General features: G+C 39.2%; 2 protein-coding genes across 2 annotated transcripts; one reads left to right on the top strand and one right to left on the bottom strand.

The window, feature by feature from the left end:
- The first annotated feature begins 1,210 nt into the window (after window positions 1-1,210).
- On the top strand, window positions 1,211-11,179 carry glmp (glycosylated lysosomal membrane protein). The gene is made up of 6 exons (XM_079591180.1): window positions 1,211-1,538; window positions 3,298-3,570; window positions 4,955-5,149; window positions 6,131-6,349; window positions 8,483-8,748; window positions 10,455-11,179. Exons 1-6 carry the CDS (start codon window positions 1,440-1,442, stop codon window positions 10,624-10,626), a joined length of 1,224 nt encoding a protein of 407 aa, XP_079447306.1. The 5' UTR covers window positions 1,211-1,439; the 3' UTR covers window positions 10,627-11,179.
- A 584-nt stretch (window positions 11,180-11,763) lies between these two features.
- Window positions 11,764-21,621, bottom strand: tmem79a (transmembrane protein 79a). The gene is made up of 5 exons (XM_079591197.1): window positions 21,242-21,621; window positions 19,179-19,775; window positions 14,087-14,272; window positions 13,781-14,003; window positions 11,764-12,753 (listed from the first exon to the last, which is right to left on the bottom strand). The coding sequence occupies exons 2-5, from the start codon at window positions 19,693-19,695 to the stop codon at window positions 12,561-12,563; spliced, it is 1,119 nt and encodes a 372-aa protein (XP_079447323.1). The 5' UTR covers window positions 19,696-19,775; window positions 21,242-21,621; the 3' UTR covers window positions 11,764-12,560.
- Between the last annotated feature and the right edge of the window lie 658 nt (window positions 21,622-22,279).

Genomic DNA, 22,279 nt, shown 5'->3' on the forward strand with positions numbered 1-22,279 from the left:
CATATTTGAGTAAACAAAAACGTATGGGTGGAGTTTTTTAGGCATTGTATTATCTGTCTATATTACTGTTTCAGCCCAGCTGATTTTGTATTTGTCCCGTTTTTGTCTCCTTTATGTTTTTCAACCCAAGCATAAGCGGATTCAGTGGATGAAGACTCCTGCACTGCCGCTGTACCCTCACCTTCAGTCTCAGCTCCTTGGAGTTGGATTTGCAAAACTTTTCTTGCTCCCTATTTTAAATAAACCTTGAACTTACCAGTGTTGGTCTTTGTGAAAAAGTGCAGATACAGTAGCCTACTGTATGATTAACACTCAATTTAACAAAAGTTGTTAAATGATCTCAATATCTTTAAAATGAAAGGTTTATATTCAAGGTTTTAAACAAAAAATGATGCCATATAATTTCGTTTTCAATTTTTTATTCTTAAGACAATAGTTTATTTATTTTAAATTGTTTATTTGTGCGGACAGTTGCACAACCTGATATTTTGGGGGTTTAAGATAACAAAACATAAAATATGTATTATCTAAATGTATTAAAAATGAATTTAAACTAAATAGGTTTTATAGATTGGAAGTGATTTATGTCATGAATTTATAAAATTATGTTAAAAGGAAATAATGCACTTGGACACAAAATGCAATTGGACACTTTGAAATAATGTGTGTGTGTATATATAATCATGTTTTGTTTTTAGAACTGAATATATTGTGTATTAATTTATATAGTAATACGTGCATGGGGTGCATAAGCATGGTAAACATAAGATTATTTGAAATTTCACTTAATTCAATTTTACATTAAGACAATAACCTGTTACCAAGTCTCCTGTCCTTGTAAAACCATAGCACATTAGGCTACGTGATACACTTAAATAACATATAAGTTTAAGAACACAAAAATACTTCAAAACAATTGCAACACGGTCTTTTACCAAGGTAACGTTAGCTAGAAATATGTTAACGAAGGCAGGCAACGCAAGTTGAGCACACTAATCATTAAATATTATCAGATTTTTATATTTTAAAAACAACATTGATGTAACTACATACACATACTACATTCACATGTCAGTGTATTATATACATATTGTAAATCAATGCATTTATTGACTACAAATGATCAAAAATCACAGTTCTGCTCTCTAACTCCATTGATTTGAATTGGCGCCGAAGCACTTCCTGGAACTATCCGCCGTCTACGCGAATCACGTGACGAAGAACCATTTCGAACTTCCGTTGTCGCAACTCTCTCTCTATATGGCTCTGGGTGAAACGAACCGCGAGCTCAGATTTACCGATTTACCACACCTTCTCGGCGAGAACGTGAGATGTCACGTGATGGCGTCGCGCCGCGGGTCACATGACGGACCTGAAACCAAAACAACCCAGCAGAAATGTCAGTTCTTCATTTCACTTTTGCGTTCAGAGAATAAAACATGTCGAGGTTTAAAGTGAATTTTATATTTTCTGTGCTGTTTGTGGTGTTTGGTGTCGCGCTTGGATTTCTGGGAAATGGAGATACATTTCGACGGAAGGTAAGAATAAATCATTGAGATCAACCGAAAACAATAAAACAAACTTCATAACTTACCGGTGCAACAACAAATAACATTTAAAAATCTGCAAACTCCTACATATAGACACTTTTTAGTGTTTAGTTTCGTTTTTTAATCTAGTCTTTGAACGTGGTGTTTATTACAGCTGAAGTCATGTGTCAAGTTGTATTGATAATTGTTAATTTTTTCTGTATATTTTGACTCATCTCTTACAAAATATGGTTGTCAGGTTCCTCTTTGTGTGTTTTTGAAAGGTTGGATCAGAACTAGATATGTGTCAGTATAATAAGTGGCATGAACCAGTGCAGTATATAGCCTAAATTAATTATGATTTATGTGTTCTGTTTCATAAGACCTTTGAAACCCATAAACACCCAAGTACAACTGATTAAATACATTATAATACATACAAATACATGACTTAGTGTAATGTAATGTGAAATAATTCAACATTTTCTATATTAATGTAAATTATTAATAATTATGACAAATCATTCATTTGAACTGGTTCTTTTCAGTGATTCAGTCAAACTAATATACAGAGCATTTACAGTCACAGCATTATAGACATTTGACAATCTATAAATAACTTAAGTTTGATATAAATGTTTAATTGACAAGCGATAATAGCGATAAAGAGCTGAAATATATGGTTTTATTTCTTGTTATGGTGGTAGTTCAGATTGCTCTTCCAACATTTTCACTTTTCACACCACAAAAACCTATACATGTTTTTAATTTGCCATGAGAGTCATACAATTATTATATTGTTACTCTATGTAACTATGACAACTGTACGTTTTGCAGGAAAATATTAGCATATAGAGCAAAACATTACTGATCTGTCTCATACTTCCAAGACTATCATAAGTCTTTTTTTGCTTGAATATACTTCAAGCAAATACAGTCAAACCAACATTTAACACATAATTTTAAATAGTTTCAAAATTTAAACCACCTTCAACATTTCTCACATTATCAGTTTATTCACTATAGTTTAGACAATGGTAATAAGATATGTTATGAACTCAGTTGATATTTGACAGGTTTTGTCCGTCCTTCTGTTAGACTGTCTCTCTCACACACACACACACACACACACACACACACACACACACACACAGGTTTTGTCCGTCCTTCTGTTAGACTGTCTCTCTCACACACACACACACACACACACACACACACACACACACACACACACACACAGGTTTTGTCCGTCCTTCTGTTAGACTGTCACACACATGAATTATGATGAATATCTGTCAGCTGGTAAATTTAACTACACAATTAGATAATACCAGTTTAGCTCAACCAGTGACCAAGCAATGCTTCATTGTGTTCAGTGTGTGTGTGAAAAGAGCATTAGCAGTTACAGACACACACTTCAGAGAACATGATCAGCTCAAAGTGTCCCGATCAGTTTTGGTCATAAATGTTACTGTAGTCGCTGTATGAAGAATATTTGGGTATAATATATCACAGTTTACTTTAGTTTTCTCTCCTCACGTACATAAATGAACTATAGTGTCCTGATCACACTAGTAAAACGATTTAAAAAATTATATCTGGTGTCTGAATAATTTTTGGTTTGACTGTAAATCATCTGAATTCACAACAGCGATACTCAACACACACTCTAAAATGAGTCTGACATCTCTACAGTTGTGCTATAAAGGGATTGTGATCGGTCTGATGATGCTGACGTGATGAACACACTTCTCTCTGCTGTCCTCAGGTGACTGTCGAGCTGAACCCGGGTCTGAAGCCTCCCTCGTCTCTTCCTCCTGGAGTCGCTCTGGTTCACGCGCGAGCACTGGGACTCAACGACACGCTGCACTTCGTGCTGTGTAACCTCGGCGCTCCAGCGCTGCTGCTGGTCCACACGAACAGCACAGAGTCCGCAGTGCAGGTGACCTGGCCCGAGTTCATCAACCGCAGTTCCCCAGGCAGCCTGAGGGTGGCGCCGGAGAGCAGCGTGACCTACAGCTCGGCACTCGTGTTCACCAGGGTGAGAGACATTCAACGTTCATTTCATGCATTACCAGGGAATAGAACCTATATGACATTTGCTACTGGTCACTACAGGAACACTGTTAAAATAACTCAAATAATCCTTAAAAGTATACCTCGACCCAGGACGTCATTCACTACCCTCCTCCTCCTCATTCATTAAAAAAAATACACTTGTTACACACTGCTGGTCATTAGCGACCCTATACAATTATTACAAAAAATGAATGGCAAAAGCAAAACAGTCTTTATTTTATTTTTCTTGTTATATACCGGTGAAACTCGAAAAATTATAATATCATGCCAAAGTTCATTTATTTCAGTAATTCAACTTAAAAGGTGAAACTAATATATTATATAGACTCATTACATGCAAAGTGAGATATTTCAAGCCTTTATTTGTTATAATTTTGATGATTATGAACTATGTAACTATATTACAGCTTATGAAAACCTTTTCAGAATATTCTAATTTTGCATTTGGGGTTTTCATAAGCTGTAAGCCATAATCATCAAAATTATAACAAATAAAGGCTTGAAATATCTCACTTTGCATGTAATGAGTCTATATAATATATTAGTTTCACCTTTTAAGTTGAATTACTGAAATAAATGCACTTTTGCACTATATTCTCATTTTTCGAGTTTCACCTGTATATGACAAGAAAAAAATAATAAAGCCTGTTTTGCCATTCATATTTTGTAATAATTGTATAGGGTCGCTAACGACCAGCAGTGTGTAACAAGTGTATTTTTTTTTTCAACAATAGTTAAACCTTTAATGACTGAATAAGAGCAGTTCAGCTTTATTCCACAAGATGGCGGTGACTGATACACAATGATGACGTGCTTCACTCATAGTTACCGCAGGCAGAAAACAAAAGAATAGGACGCATCATCAGCGTTTTACTGCAGAGCACGTACAAACACACTCAAATATTACTGTCACTGATAATGGATCTGGTGAAGAAGCTGTCAGCGATCAAAATATTTATATTAAAGACGATGAAAATGATAGTTTGATCTATATATGTTTGAGATGGTGAATATGAGGCTGGAAATGATGATAGTATAAAACATCTGCTCAAACTGAAGCCTCACATGCTCCAAAGGGTAACAAAATATGCTTTGTTTTATTTTTCTGTAATTGTGACTCTAATATCACTATCAGGAGAGTTTTGTATTAAAAGATACAAGAGATCCAAGAGATCGAGATCCATTCGTGTTAGATATCCGGGTCGATAAAGACCTGAATGTGTAATAATGAATGATTGGCGAAACATTCATGCTTCTAAGGGTTAAAAAGATAAAGGAAACTGATAACATGATTAAACCATGAGAGATGAAGGTGAGAGCTGAACTCTGATGTGTGTGTTCCTCAGATATGGGAGTACGATGACGTCAATAACACGGCAGACCCACAGGAGACGGCGGAGTCCAGTTTCTACTCTCCTTACGAGCTCCAGAACTTCATCTGGTCGGATCTGAACACCACCGCCAACCAGTCGGATCACGTGATCACGCTCTGCGGCCGGGAGAACACCGAGAGCTTCGCCAACGGCTCCCTCTGTCTGAGAGTAAGCAGAACTGCAGCAAACACAGGATCAGTGCGGTCTTTTCAGATTACACCCTAAACTGTAATATGGACTTGCTTTGAAATTATGTGTATTTTGAAAAGCGCTATACAAATAAACGTAGATTGAATAGAATATGAAGATAATTCATGTGTACGAAAAATTATGTGGACGTCGAAGTTTATTACATCATAGCAGCGGTTCACAAGCTTTCGATTCGATTCGATTTCGATTCACAAACTTTCGATTCGATTCGATTTCGATTCACAAGCTTTCGATTAGATTCGATTTACAAGCTTTCGATTAGATTTGATTTCGGTTCGGAAGTTCTCAATTCGATTCGATTTCGACTCAATGAATATAGATTAAATACAAATCCTATATTTATAAAAACAGTGAACATAAGTTTACAAGTGCTTAATTAATAAAAAGAAATTAAAAGCCACAAACCTTTATATTAAACTCTTTTATTTTAGGTACACTTGGGTACATTAACACAGAACCCAACTCTATATTTCAAATGCATACAATGAATAGAGGATTTTGATGCAAGATGAAAAATTGATGCTGGAAATTGGACGAGAACAGTGGCTTGATCAAACAGGATCAGCTTATCTTATGTTTAATATAAAACACACATATAATCTCTCAGCATTATCTGTAACATGCAGGCTTATGAACAGTGGAGGAAAACTAATACTGGCTTTTGGGTGATAGATGAATAAATATATGGAAATAAAATCGATTCGTGGCCTTTGAGAATCGACTTTGAATCCACATTTTTAAAAACGATTGATTGAAAAATCTCTCCCCCATTCTACAGCGGATGACCATTGCTCAGGATGTGATGAACCCCAATAGTGAAGAGACAATTTAACTTCTCCTCCTTCATCTCTATGATAATGAAGCCATTTTGAGGATGAGCATGATCAACTATAAGTGTAATCCAGGGTGTTTCTCACACACGTGTGTTGTTGTCCTCAGCTGTCGGTGTTTGAGTCTGCGGGTCGGGACCGAGCGTGGCCGAGTCTCCTCCATAACTCGAACTCCTCTCAGCTGCACGTGTGGCTGGACGGACTGACGCCGCGCGGAAACCTCTCTCGATTCGCTCTGGAGTTTCAGTCGGTCGGGGACTCCGGGTTCCAGGGCAGAGTTGATGTGCGCAGCTCCATAGATGACGAATACACACCTTCTATCTTCAAGGTACAAACTGCAACAAACCTGGACGTTTTCTCAGATTATTAAACCCTACTGTATCATATATGTGTGACCCTGGACCACAAAAGCAGTCACATGGATATTTTTTTTAATTGAGATTTATACATCATCTGAAAGCTGAATAAATAATTTCTCCACTGATGTGTGGTTTGTTAGGATAGGACAATATTTGGTCGAGACACAACTATTGAAAATCTGGAATCTGAGGAGCAAAAAAATGTAAACATTGAGAAAATCTCCTTTAAAGTTGTGCATTTATGTTCACGATTGTGCTGCATTCACTCACAAAAATACATGTTTTATATATTTACAGTAGGACATTTACTAAATATCTTCATGGAACATGATCTTAATATCCTCATGATTTTTGGCATAAAAGAAAAATCGATAATTTTGACTCGTACGCTGTATGGTTTTGTGGTCCAGGCTCATGTATGATGAGTTTATTTCTAAGGCCTGTATCACATGATACATAAATAGGCCTGTAAATGATGAAATCTTCATGAAATCTGAAATTCAAAGTTTAAGTTAGCAGAACTAGCAGATTTTTATTTTGTACTTAAACATTTCTAGTTAAGAACAATAAAAATGTTTGAGTAAACTAATTCATACAATTAACTTAAAACTTTCATGTAACCTCAATGTGAACACTTTTATTAGTATAAACTTAGTTAGCTTTAATAAGCTAATCCGCTAACATACTAATTTGCTAACATATTAGCAATAGTGTGTTATACAGAAGCACTTGTTGTATGAGAGCAACAATATAAAGGTATTATTTGCTCTCAGATCAATCTCATGCACCACTCGTCACCATGACTATCCTAAAACCAACATTAACAGAAATTATTCTATATAACAAAACATTAATCACTAAATCTCCCACTTAACATTAGTCTGGCACAAAAAACATTATATTACACTTAATTTGAGCATTTACTCTCCCTTTCGAGTGCCATCGGCAAAGCATGCTGGGAAATAGACATCCCAGCCGTTTCAGTGAAACGTAAGTTCGTCTAAATTAAAATAAATAATTTCATTAAACTCAAAACAATGAAACCTTTCAGTTTACTTAAAATATATCAGTTCTGTGACCTTGAAAGAAAAAGAAAGTGCTAAATACTCAAGAAAATGAATTTGACTGAACTAATTAGTTCAATTTAAGTTTGTCCAACTCAAACCAATGTTAGTTTTAGTGTTTACAGTGCAGGATGTTTTCTCAGATTATTAAACCGTACTGTATCATATGTGTATGTGATGTAAATGATGAATCTTTGCTGAATCTCTCAGTGCTTCTGTCTCTGAAGGATAGTTCACACGTTATCATCCAGTAAAAGTCAGTTAGTGTAACTGTACAAGCGTCCTTCAGCTCGAGCCTCACGAGTCTTTCTGTGTCAAATCTGCTCGGATTTATCAAGCAAACACAAGAATAACTTTGTTATTGTAATATTCAGCTGGACTGAAGCAGGTTTACTAAAATCATGAGTATCAAATATGATCATCAGGTTCATTTGTTCATCTGTCAATCATTGTGTTGCATCGCATTATATGTTTTAAAACTAAAGTGATCATAAAACTAAGCATTAAAAATCATCTTATTAAGGAATTATCGGCAGATACTGATATTTAAATGCATTTTATGTCAGTATCTGCTATAATCTCATTGATTGACATTAAAAGCATCAGAATTTCATCACCTTTTGTCCATATAAATATCAGCGACTGCAGCAAAATGTCCATTTTTGTCAGTCTCTGAATAAATGTATCTGTTTTTTCCTCCATATTCTCACTATATCAGAATATATGAGTCATAAAAGCATTACTTCTATATACTGATATTTCATATGTCATGCTTTACAGAGTTAAAGTGGACATCTATTGTGTCGTATATATCGAGTGAAGCGCTTCTGGAATGAGAACAGATGTGGGCGGGGCTTGGTTTAGTTCGTGAGGATGGTTGTGGTTTGCTATTGGCTGATCTCATGTGAGTGACAGGTTGCCCCGCCCACATCATCACAGAAGAGAAGAGCTGCTGCAAGAGGATTCAAGATTACGAGCAACTATACTGATAAATGATGTATAATAAACCCTCCAGTGACAGATGTGTGTCTCCGTCAGGTGTTCGACTGGGTGTCGCTGCCGCTGAACTCCAGCAGTGTGTGGGGCTTCTCCCAGTGGAAGCCCGTGGCGTACCGCAAGCCGGAGCCGGTGTTCGAGGACGCGACGCCCTGCAGACACTCTCCTCTGGTGCCCGTGAGCCGGATCCCCCAGTCCGCTGCGGTCCGGGCCTACTTCACACACGAGCCTCAGGTGCGCGGGCTCAACATCAGCTTCGGCGTGGACAAGGACCCGGTCCACTACAGCGACACCAGACACATCAGCTGGTGAGCGGCACCGCCTCTCTGCACTCACCGACACATCATTACATATCTCTACTCCACCCACACTCTCTGATCACCGTCTGTTCGGACATAATAACCGGATAAAAAAACGGGTTTTTAAATTGTTTTAATATGTGAATTGAAAATATTAAGAGTACTATATATTAAATAAATATTAAATTATTTTATTGATTGTAATTGTCTTTGATAAGAATAATATTTTTAATTGGTTTAGAGTTTTTTTGAAATATTTGAAGTGAAGATATTAAAATACTGTCAGTATCAGCCGTTACTGTTACACGAAATATGCTTTTTTAAAGCTTATTTTAATTCATCATTTACTTTTTTTGTCTATTCTGGCTGATTATTATCTGTTAGGACATAATAACGTGCTAAAAAAGGTGTTTTTAAATTGTTTTAATATTTGAATTGAAAATATTAAGAGTACTATATATTAAATAAATATTAAATTATTTTATTGATTGTAATTGTCTTTCAATATTTGAAATGAAGATATTAAAATACTATAATAAATAATAATACATCAGCTGTTACTGTTACATGAAATATGCTATTTTAAAGCTTTTTCTACTTTTTTATCTATACTGGCTGATTATTATCTGTTAGGAAATAATAACATTAAAAAGTTGAAAAGAAAGTGACAATTTTAAATATTTGAATATTAAATAAATATTAAAATGTTATTGTATTGATTGTAAAAAAAAAAAAAAAATTGCTTCTGATTTTTTTATATTTGAATTGAAGATATTAAAAATATTATGTATTAAATAAATATTCTCTTATTTTATTGATTGTAATTTTCTATTGGTTTCTTCATTTACTTTTTTACTCATACTTGTTGATTGGTATTATTAAAGGAATAATACTATATTTAAAATATTACAAAATTAATAGTTTAAAATATTTATAAATATTTAAATTGTAAATATTAAAATACTATATAATATTGAATATACAATTACTATAACTAATTGTAATTTTCTGTTGTTATTCATTTTGGGTTTATAGACTTTTTTTTAACCATACTTGCCAATTATTATCTGTTATTAAATTATAAAATATTAAAACAATAGTTTAAAAACAAGGTTTTAGGTTTGCTTTTGAATATTTTAATTAAACATAATAAAAGTACTTCATATAAATTGTTATTTTCTTGATTGTAATTTTCTATTGGTTCTTTTTGATTCATTATTTATTTATTTTTAATTTATTTTTACGCATACTTGCCAGTTAGTATCTGTTGGGAAATATTAAAAATATTTTTGAATTGTTCTTGAATATTTTTAAAATATTTGATGATTTAAAAATACTACATATTAAATTATATTACTACATATGATCTTAGACTAGTTTTACAAACTATAAAGCACATATTGTTACTATATTATATTTTAAGTTTTAACCTTTTTTAGTAAATGTGTCTAGTGTGTTTCCAGACGAGTAAAATACATGTTTAAATGGTTTACAAGTGCAGTCGGTTTCCTGAACACGCCCCTTGTCAGTCAAACAGATAGTCCCGCCCCCGACCTCACATGATTGGTTGAGTCAGAAGTTGACGAGCCACTCAAACAAACAGAGCAATGAGTGAACTATAGAGACTGAACAACACAGAAATGAGCAGTAGCTCGTCTCAAACACAGTGTGTTTGTTCAGTGTGTGTGAGCAGTGTGTGTGTGTCCTCTCTGCAGGACGGTGTTAATGGGCATGGGCGATCCTCCGGCCGACTCCTTCTCCACGTTAATCATCATCATCATGGCCGTTGGACTCGGCACTCCGCTGGCCATCATCATCGTGGGCGGAGTCTTCGTGTGTGTCCGCAAGAGGATGACACGGGCCTCAGTCTACGAGCCAATCAACTGAGGCGTTCGGGTACAAGCCCCGCCCCAATGTACACACACCTGCCAATCAGTGATGAGGTCTCTGACCCCTGATTGGACGATGAGATGATCACATGCACGTTACTGATGATGATGAGGAGGATTTGCACAGACAGACTCCCTCTGGAGGAAGGGTTTTTGATTTAGACATATTACATAACACATTTTTTACACCTTTATACTATAAACTGGTTGTCCAGTCGATCACAGAACAAATCAGGTGATCATTTGATTTTGTGAATTTTTTTAGACAATGCTTATTTTGTTCTGTGTCCTGTAATAATGATAATCCTGCGTGCATAATCAGTTATTTGACCAATTTTAAAATTGCAAAGCTCACAGATGGAGGATCTCAGGGATCCTGACGCCAGCAGGTGTAGTGCTCCTCCATCAGTGTTTAGCAGAGCCGCTGCGCTGTCAACTGCACTGTCAACACTGATCTGCACCACATTTAAAAACTCTGAAATCTTTGAAATCTTTCTGTTTTTGTTGCCGCCGGTTACTAATAAAAATGTAAATATGGATTTAAAAAATGCAACCGTCTCTCTCTCTCTCTCTCTATATATATATATATATATATATGAGCTCCTCCTCAACACTATAAATAAAATATTACATTTATAAATTTAAAATATTTATTTAAATATTTAAATACTATATAATAATGAATATTCAATTACTATAACTAATTGTAATTTTCTGTTAATCATTTTTGGTTTATAATCCTTTTTTTTTTTACCATACTTGCCGATCTGTTATTAAATTATAAAATATTAAAACAATAGTTTTAAAACAAGGTTTTAGGTTTTCTTTTGAATATTTTAATTAAACATAATTGTTATTTTCTTGATTGTAATTTTCTATTAGTTCTTTTTTATTCATTATTTATTTATTTTTATTTTATTTTTACGCATACTTGCCGGTTAGTATCTATTGGGAAATATTACAAATATAAAAATAATTTTTTTAATGTTCTTGAATATTTTTTTACAAATTTGACGATATAAAAATACTACATATTAAATTGTTATTTTAGTGATATATATATATATATATATATGAGCTACAAAAGTTGTGTGTTTGATGTTTCATGCACCTGTCAATCAAACACTGAGGCATTACAATCAAATGCATAATTTATTCATAAACATACAGATGAAAACATCAGATTTAAGGTCAAATATTAGTAAACATTAGGAAGGAATATGGCACAAATCAACAATTATGATCATGAGACATTAAACATCAAAATACTTCAAACACAAACACTATTATCCAACATATCCGGTTACACACAACAACTTACTCTGCTTTCCTTCATTTATTATTTACATTAGTTATTAGAATGAATTTTTTTAGGTAATTGGAGTCATTAAAATAATGCAAAACATCACAATGGTCCTAAAACAAGCGTCACTTTCTAAAAGAGAAATATACTTGGCAACGCTTTACTTGAAGCATTATAGAGTTATTCATAATGTATGTTATATTTTCATAAATAATTGTAAAATGCATCTTAATATTGACAGATTCCTTGATACATCTGAAATAGTTTTTTATAAAGGTGTAAGAATTAATATATAAGTATTATAACTGTGGTTATTATTCATGAGATCAGATCGTACAGTAAGGTGCATTACAGGCATAATTAATGCATTAAAACACTTTACCGGCTTTAGGTGACGTGTCAACATATTATACTTCTTAGATTTCAGACAGGCTTTGTGAGATCGCTGGACTCGTAACTATCGAGGTCAGATCCTGAAAGACCGGTTTCCTCTCGGGTTTCCTCCCATTCAACCTCCCAGTGCAAGAGTCTTCCCGAGGGATTCTCCCAGTGCTTCATTACTGGAGTATATCATTGTGAAGTCCCGTCCGTCTTTATTTAAAGTGATTATTCTGAACATCTGATTGGGTTCAGCCCCACCATCTTAGTTTTGGGGGCGGGGCCGTGGTGGGCGGAGCCACGTCGAACACCGCCTCCGGCCCGCCCACAGAGCCGATGAAGTACAGGTTTGCTGCCAGCAGGGGGAGCAGCGGCAGGAACGAGAGCGCGAGTCCAAGAGCTCGGACACAGCTGCCGAACGCCACACACACCCAGTAGATCAGCCTGTGCACACACAACACATGCAGACGATGAGCAACACACACACACACACACACACCCAGTAGATCAGCCTGAACACCAACAACACACACACACACACACACACACACACACACACACAGTAGATCAGCCTGGGCAGCAACAACACACACACAGATGATGAGCAACACACACACACACACACACACACACACACACAGTAGATCAGCCTCAACACCAACAACACACACACACACACACACACACACACACACAGTAGATCAGCCTGGGCAGCAACAACACACACACAGATGATGAGCAACACACACACACACACACACACACACACACACAGTAGATCAGCCTGGGCAGCAACAACACACACACAGATGATGAGCAACACACACACACACACACACACACACACACACAGTAGATCAGCCTGGGCAGCAACAACACACACACAGATGATGAGCAACACACACACACACACACACACACACACACACACACACACACACACACAGTAGATCAGCCTGAACATCAACAACACACACACAGATGATGAGCAACACACACACACACAAACACACACACACACACACACAGTAGATCAGCCTGAGCATCAACAACAAAGTCTTAAAGAGTAACGATCCCCAACACACACACACGCGCGCACACACACACACACACCCAGTAGATCAGCCTGAGCAGAAACAACACACACACACACACACACACACACACACACACCCAGTAGATCAGCCTGAGCAGAAACAACACACACAAAAACACACACACACACACACACACACAGTAGATCAGCCTGAGCATCAACAACACATTCTTAAAGTCTTAAAGAGTAACGATCCCCAACACGCACACACATGCGCACACACACACACACACACACACACACACACGCACACACACACACACACACGCACACACACACGCGCACACACACACACACACACACACACACACACACACACACACACACACACACACGCGCACACACACACGCGCACACACACACACACACACACACCTGCCGAGCACGAAGACGATGGTGAGCAGCGGCACCAGTTTGAGCAGGTCCTGCTGGGCGTAGGTTGCCATGACAGCGAGCTGGAGGAAGAAGAGCAGGTGAAGGTGGAGCGAGTCTCGAACGAAGCGTCCGTGAACGGCGACCTTGCGATTCTCCCACGTCCCGTCGAACAGAGGCTTCATCGTCCCGAACCTCAGCCGCGACACGCCCTGCACCAGCACACCTACAGCAGAGGACACCTGACTGTTAGTGACGCTTTCACTGTGTGTGTGTGTGTGTGTGTGTGTGTGTGGTATAGGTCCTCACCCAGCACGATGGGAACGCTGGCGAAGAACGCACAGCGCAGTGTGTAGAGCAGCCTGAGGGGGGCGCTGTCGAGGGGAGGGGCGTCGAAGGGGAGGAGCTTGTAACCGGCCCACGTTAGTAACGGGAAGATGAGCGCGGCAGCCGTTACACACACACACACCCGCACAACCTCCACACAACTGCTGTCTGACACACAGAGACAGAGAGATCATGTTCAGCACGAGCGCTGGCAGCAAATCATTGAGCCGATCGCCAAAATGTGCATTATACAATACGGTATCCCACAATGCAATGCACTGTACTTGACCTAGGGTTATTATCATTAACTAAAACCATAACAAAATTATTTGTTCTTGAAATAAAAATAAATGTTAATTGAAAAAACTTATTTATAAATGTATCTCTAAACTTACATCTCGCGACTGACGTCTTTTCTCATGCAATTGGACTTTATAACCCGACAGATCGGCACGTTTATATCACACAATTCTGACTTCATAACACACACTTGGGACTTTATATCACACAATTCTGAGATGAAAAAGAATTGTGAGATGTACAATTCTGGGTTGTACGTCAGAACGGAGACTCACTGTTGGCCAGCATCACACGCATCACACATGACCAGCGTCGGCCAATAGTGAGCCTCCGTTCTGACGTACAACCCAGAAGAGTACACTACGTGAACTCACTCAGAGGAACACACAGAAGAACACATAGGACCGTATCTTGCACCCAGCGCAATTGACTTTGAACACCGACGCATGTGTCATTGCTATTCTGCACCCGCGCACAGCGACTCTTCCCTCCACAGACGCACGTCGGTAAATTAGGGAATGAACTTGCGTTGCGGGGGCGGTTCAGCGGAAAGAGGAGGCGTGTTCCGGCGCAAAACTTCCATGGTGCTATTTTCCAGTTTTAGAAAGCAATTGCGCCACTGACCAGGAAAAAAACAGTCTAAAGACAGTGGCGTGTTGCGCGTTAGTGATATGCTATTTTAAGGGCGAGTGCTTGGGCATTATGTAGCGTGTGAACAACACACACACTTTGATTCTCTAATCTAAACAGACGCAGCAGTTTTCATTTTTGCAAATCATACATTATTACAAGGAAAAATATTAACACACGAGGGAAATCATTGTTGTGTCCGTGAAGATGTGAAAAAATCTGTCTAGATTAAAAAAAAAAAAAAATCTAGATTACACATTTACCCAAATTATACGCCTGTTTAACCGAAGCTAATTTGTGTGGTTTCTCCATCATCCCCAATGTCACTTCTCTGTGTTTTACGGCCCTGACGAGAACGTCGGCCTCCTCGGCTTTGAACCGCTCCTGGCGTGCGCTGGCAAACCCGCCGTTATAATAGCAATCCGCCGTTATAATAGCAATCCGCCGTTATAATAGCGATCCGCCGTTATAATAGCGATCCGCCGTTATAATAGCGATCCGCCGTTATAATAGCGATCCGCCGTTATAATAGCGATCCGCCGTTATAATAGCAATCCGCCGTTATAATAGCAATCCGCCGTTATAATAGCAATCCGCCGTTATAATAGCGATCCGCCGTTATAATAGCGATCCGCCGTTATAATAGCAATCCACCGTTATAATAGCAATCTGCCGTTATAATAGCGATCCGCCGTTATAATAGCGATCCGCCGTTATAATAGCGATCCGCCGTTATAATAGCGATCCGCCGTTATAATAGCGATCCGCCGTTATAATAGCAATCCGCCGTTATAATAGCAATCCGCCGTTATAATAGCGATCCGCCGTTATAATAGCGATCCGCCGTTATAATAGCGATCCGCCGTTATAATAGCGATCCGCCGTTATAATAGCAATCCGCCGTTATAATAGCAATCCGCCGTTATAATAGCGATCCGCCGTTATAATAGCGATCCGCCGTTATAATAGCGATCCGCCGTTATAATAGCGATCCGCCGTTATAATAGCGATCCGCCGTTATAATAGCGATCCGCCGTTATAATAGCGATCCGCCGTTATAATAGCAATCCGCCGTTATAATAGCAATCCGCCGTTATAATAGCGATCCGCCGTTATAATAGCGATCCGCCGTTATAATAGCAATCCGCCGTTATAATAGCGATCCGCCGTTATAATAGCGATCCGCCGTTATAATAGCGATCCGCCGTTATAATAGCGATCCGCCGTTATAATAGCAATCCACCGTTATAATAGCGATCCGCCGTTATAATAGCAATCCGCCGTTATAATAGCGATCCGCCGTTATAATAGCGATCCGCCGTTATAATAGCGATCCGCCGTTATAATAGCGATCCGCCGTTATAATAGCGATCCGCCGTTATAATAGCGATCCGCCGTTATAATAGCTATCCGCCGTTATAATAGCGATCCGCCGTTATAATAGCGATCCGCCGTTATAATAGCGATCCGCCGTTATAATAGCGATCCGCCGTTATAATAGCGATCCGCCGTTATAATAGCAATCCGCCGTTATAATAGCAATCCGCCGTTATAATAGCGATCCGCCGTTATAATAGCGATCCGCCGTTATAATAGCGATCCGCCGTTATAATAGCGATCCGCCGTTATAATAGCAATCCGCCGTTATAATAGCAATCCGCCGTTATAATAGCGATCCGCCGTTATAATAGCGATCCGCCGTTATAATAGCGATCCGCCGTTATAATAGCGATCCGCCGTTATAATAGCGATCCGCCGTTATAATAGCGATCCGCCGTTATAATAGCGATCCGCCGTTATAATAGCAATCCGCCGTTATAATAGCAATCCGCCGTTATAATAGCGATCCGCCGTTATAATAGCGATCCGCCGTTATAATAGCAATCCGCCGTTATAATAGCGATCCGCCGTTATAATAGCGATCCGCCGTTATAATAGCGATCCGCCGTTATAATAGCGATCCGCCGTTATAATAGCAATCCACCGTTATAATAGCGATCCGCCGTTATAATAGCAATCCGCCGTTATAATAGCGATCCGCCGTTATAATAGCGATCCGCCGTTATAATAGCGATCCGCCGTTATAATAGCGATCCGCCGTTATAATAGCGATCCGCCGTTATAATAGCGATCCGCCGTTATAATAGCTATCCGCCGTTATAATAGCGATCCGCCGTTATAATAGCGATCCGCCGTTATAATAGCGATCCGCCGTTATAATAGCGATCCGCCGTTATAATAGCGATCCGCCGTTATAATAGCGATCCGCCGTTATAATAGCGATCCGCCGTTATAATAGCGATCCGCCGTTATAATAGCGATCCGCCGTTATAATAGCGATCCGCCGTTATAATAGCGATCCGCCGTTATAATAGCGATCCGCCGTTATAATAGCGATCCGCCGTTATAATAGCGATCCGCCGTTATAATAGCGATCCGCCGTTATAATAGCGATCCGCCGTTATAATAGCGATCCGCCGTTATAATAGCGATCCGCCGTTATAATAGCGATCCGCCGTTATAATAGCAATCCACCGTTATAATAGCGATCCGCCGTTATAATAGCGATCCGCCGTTATAATAGCAATCCGCCGTTATAATAGCGATCCGCCGTTATAATAGCAATCCGCCGTTATAATAGCGATCCGCCGTTATAATAGCAATCCGCCGTTATAATAGCAATCCACCGTTATAATAGCAATCCACCGTTATAATAGCGATCCGCCGTTATAATAGCAATCCGCCGTTATAATAGCAATCCACCGTTATAATAGCAATCCACCGTTATAATAGCAATCCGCCGTTATAATAGCGATCCGCCGTTATAATAGCAATCCACCGTTATAATAGCAATCCGCCGTTATAATAGCGATCCGCCGTTATAATAGCGATCCGCCGCTATAATAGCGATCCGCCGTTATAATAGCGATCCGCCGTGGAACAAGCGCGCCGGCTCTTAAAGGGAATGTGAGAGGACGCTCTGATTGGTTTATTTCACGTTACGCCCAAACCACACCTATGAGTAATGAAGCGACTTCAGACACACACATGTTAGATTTGCGTCGGGCGCAAGAGTCGTTTATCCCGCCGGTATAATAGCAACAGCGCCGGGATCCGCCCACAGAGTTACTTGCGCTTTGACACTTGCGTTTTAGAGCGTTACAATAGTGCCCCAAGAGTTGAATAAAGTCGTTTTTTTGCGCACAAAAACTATTCTCGTCGCTTGATAAACTGAAGGTTGAGCCGCTGTAGTCACTCGGACTATTTTAAACATTAAGCTGCGTTCACACTACAAGTGACACGTTACCATTCATTTCAACGGGGAGCGGGCGTTTTCCGGCGACGTGCGATCGCAGCCATTGGCGACCTGATGGGGCATGTCTGGCGATGCGACAAACTTGAGATCTGTTTAACTTTATGCAAATGAAGAGCGACTTTCGGGAGCGACAACCAATAGGAGTGGAGTCAGTGGAGCGCGTGATCATCCGTCACTGACAGAGGCGAGTTGAACGAGAAGCTTTAGCCGTCAGAAACTGTGCTGTAAGCTGTGAGATATCTCCGTGTGCATACAGTGGTGTTCACAGCGCAGACTCAGAGCCGGACTGGTGTCCTGAACACATGTAGACGGTATTTGCCCGTTTGCTGCAGTTAAACAGCCGCGATGGCAAAAAGCACTCACAGTTTCTCGTTCATCTTTAATATTATGCATGTTACACTGATCACATTTATATTTAGAATTTTCCTTTCAAAATGTTTGTTTATAGTGGAAAGATAACGGATTTGTCGTCTACAACATGGAGAAACATCCGTGAATGTCACTCACAAACATTACTAGGGAAGCAGTAGCGGGAACGCCCACTAGCGACCGCACCGCCAGCCACTGGCGACCTGCAGCGACAAAGCTTGTAGTGTGAACGCAGCCTTAATGTCTTTACTCACTTTCTGGGCCGGCAAGTTTCAATCACAACAGAAGCCTCTGGAGGAGTGAGACACTCTCAGATTTAATCACTAATATCTTCATCTGTGTTCTGAAGATGAACAACATGAGGGAGAGGAATCACCGACTAGAACTGACACTTAACTAGACGTCTAAAGCACTCCCGTTGACAGCTGGAGATCACACTTGCTCGAATGCCTCGTTTACCTTTAGGTTTGTCGTTCCGGCGGATCCAGGCCGGCTGGAAGTGCTGAGGAGCGTTTGAGGAGAAGCTCTGCTCATCCATCGGGATCTCATCCATCGGGATCTCCTTCATCGGGATCTTCTCCATCGGGATCTCCTCCATCGGGATCTTCTCCATCGGGATCTCCTCCTTCGGGATCTCCTCCATCGGGATCTGTGTGTGTTCCCGTCCCGTCAACTGCAGGATCATCACATTCGGTGTGAATGCCTGCACCAGACGATCCTCATCATCCTCCTCTTCATCATCCTCCTCCTCCTCATCGTCGGCATCTTCATCATCCTCATCATCCTCATCTTCATCATCCTCCTCATCGTCGGCATCGTTCTCCTCCGTCTCCCTCCAGGCGTGCGGTTGCTCCAGTTGCTCCGGCTCTCCTGCGCTCTCCGTCCTGCTGTCGGACCCGTCCGGTCGGCTCGGGTCAGGGAACAGAGGTTTGATCTCGTCAGACGTTTCAGGACTGAAGATCTGCCGCTCCGTCATGTTGATCTGTGTGTGTGTGTGTGTGTGTGTGTGTGTGTGTGTTTATGAGCTGAACTGCTGCTCTGCAATCATCTCTGAAACTAAAAGAAAAGTTTAGTTTTTAACAGAGTTCAAGATGAATATAAAGGCTGCACATTTACACACACACACACACACACACACACACACACACACACACACACACACACTTACACACACACACAATGCCAGAATAATGCAGATGAATCAGACTAGTTGCCGTTCCTTTATAAATGTGTGTGTGAAATGTAGCATTTTCTGAGTAAAAAACATTTCAAATGAAATCCTACAGCAGATTTTCTCTCAGTGTATTAATTAAATGAGTAATTAATGCTTTAGAAGGATTGTTCATTGTTAGTTCATGTTAATCAAGCAGAGCTTTGAACTGCTCACACCGCCGATCGCGTCACTCGCAACCGCAGTCAAGAGTTCGATTCCCATGAACTGATGAATGTAAACCTTCAGTGCAATATAAGCATCTGACACATGCACTACTGTAAATATAAGCATATTACACATGCACTACTGTAAATATAAGCATATTACACATGCACTACTGTAAATATAAGCATATTACACATGCACTACTGTAAATATAAGCATATTACACATGCACTACTGTAAATATAAGCATATTACACACGCACTACTGTAAATACACATTTTCATTGAACTTGAGTAAAATAAGCGTTTCATTTTAGCACTTTAATTTGTCATCGTTATATATTAGGTGTTAGTGAGCAGGCTGATGATTATTATTATTATTATCCAATGTTTTAAAATATATATATATATATATATATATATATATATATATTTATGTTGTGTAAATAAGCATCTGTATCAGTAATATCAGAAATCATCAGCATTAGTTCCTGAAGAGCTGGTTTATCAGAGAAAACATTCCTCATGCATTACTCAGATACAATGTGTGTGGACAGTTAGTCAGAACTTCACATCAGACAATAGACAATAGACACTCACACACACACACACACACACACACACACAACTTCAACAGAAGTTACTCTGATTCACTCTTATCTCCACATTATCACACTAAAAGAAGCAGCACAGCATTGAATACATTAACATAAAATGAAAAGGAAAGAAAATAAAAAAAGGAGAAATAACAATGACACCTCAACCAGTGACAAAAATATGATCATAATTCTTAAGAAACTTGTTTCTCTTATTGTTATCAAAGAGTTTAAGAGATTACTCACACTGTCTGTAATGATTACAGACAGTGTGAGTAATGACTGAGTAATGCAGTTCCTCCAGTTTATCCTGAACTCACGGAGACGAACACACACACACACACACACACACACACACACACACACACACACCAAAAATCAACACAACACTAACCAACACGCATTCACTGCTTCATGTCAAGCAAATACAATTACAAACTGTTCCCAAACCGCCTAATAATACGAGGCTTAAAGACCAACTCTGACCTAAGATTATCTCACACATGAAACTTGTCTGAGAACGCAAGTAAAATGATGTTGTTTCTTACCTGACACTCCATTGAGAAGAACTCTATGAATGAATATGGGATATCATAAGTGATAATAACAGATGAGAAGTGTGAGACTCGACCGGGGATCGCTGTGATCGGGCACGCGCACAGGTGCGACGGTCAGTCACAGGTAAATCATTACACTCTCGCGGGGTCACGTGACTCTCGGCGACGCCTACACTACACACATCTCGCGCTGAGTTTAATACTAAAGAAGTGCATGTTTGACGTTTACATTGTATATGTGGTTTGCTTTAAAATTTTCAAGATTTAATTAACTGATCATGTAAAAAAAAGTCAGTTTTCTAATGTTGGAAGTCAGCTGATAAAAGTCGCTGTTTAGTGCACTTGCTAGATTAAATTCTCCTTGTTATGAACTATATGGAGCTTATATTATGACAAAATGATTTGAATTTGAATTGTGTAAATCTGAATTATTTGCAAGTGTAATCTAACAAAATTGAATTTTAGGTGGTAGTTTAAATAGTTCTGAATTTGAATTTTTTTAAACGAATATTGAACATTTGAAATTTAACAAATTGAAATGTTTTTATGGCTGAATTTTATAGACATGTATTTTCAAACAGTAATATTCAGTTTTAAAAAATTCAGATTCAAGTTTTCAAGATGAAGAAATTCAGAACTTCAAATTCAGTTTTCTAAAATTCAATGTCAAAAATTCAAGTTCAAAAATTCAGATCTGACAGAAAGTAGGTCACAGGTCATCCACAGGGAAGAGTAGATGATCTCAGAAAAGTCGAACAGAGCATTTTGGCCAATTGGGGACTGCGGAAGTTTTCCAGCGCGAAAGTGGTGGTGGTTCAAGAGGTTGCCACTCTCTGACTCTTGTCATGAATCGCCCGGAGGTCTATTACATGTACGACGCAGTCTAGACCGGACGCGAACGGTGCGACGCGACCCGTAAAATCCCCAACAGCACACGGATTCCCCATCCTATTTCTGACCTAGTCCCAGCTCTTTGCAACAGTCGCTTCAAGCTGTGTTGCGTCGCGCCGCTCGCGTCCTGTCTAACTG

This window comes from Phoxinus phoxinus (assembly GCF_949152265.1).
Source record: "Phoxinus phoxinus genome assembly, chromosome: 19".
Lineage (NCBI taxonomy): Eukaryota > Metazoa > Chordata > Actinopteri > Cypriniformes > Leuciscidae > Phoxinus > Phoxinus phoxinus.

What these genes read in the sequence shown, in the direction of transcription:
- glmp (XM_079591180.1), top strand. Translation starts at nt 1,440, where the DNA reads ATGTCGAGGTTTAAAGTGAATTTTATATTTTCTGTGCTGTTTGTGGTG. An exon ending in CGGCACTCGTGTTCACCAGG is followed by an intron (nt 3,571 to 4,954) that starts GTGAGAGACATT and finishes TGTGTTCCTCAG; the next exon opens with ATATGGGAGTACGATGACGT. An exon ending in ACACACCTTCTATCTTCAAG is followed by an intron (nt 6,350 to 8,482) that starts GTACAAACTGCA and finishes TGTCTCCGTCAG; the next exon opens with GTGTTCGACTGGGTGTCGCT.
- tmem79a (XM_079591197.1), bottom strand. Translation starts at nt 19,695, where the DNA reads ATGACGGAGCGGCAGATCTTCAGTCCTGAAACGTCTGACGAGATCAAA. An exon ending in CCGGAACGACAAACCTAAAG is followed by an intron (nt 14,273 to 19,178) that starts GTAAACGAGGCA and finishes TCTGTGTGTCAG; the next exon opens with ACAGCAGTTGTGTGGAGGTT. An exon ending in ATCGTCTTCGTGCTCGGCAG is followed by an intron (nt 12,754 to 13,780) that starts GTGTGTGTGTGT and finishes GTGTGTGCACAG; the next exon opens with GCTGATCTACTGGGTGTGTG.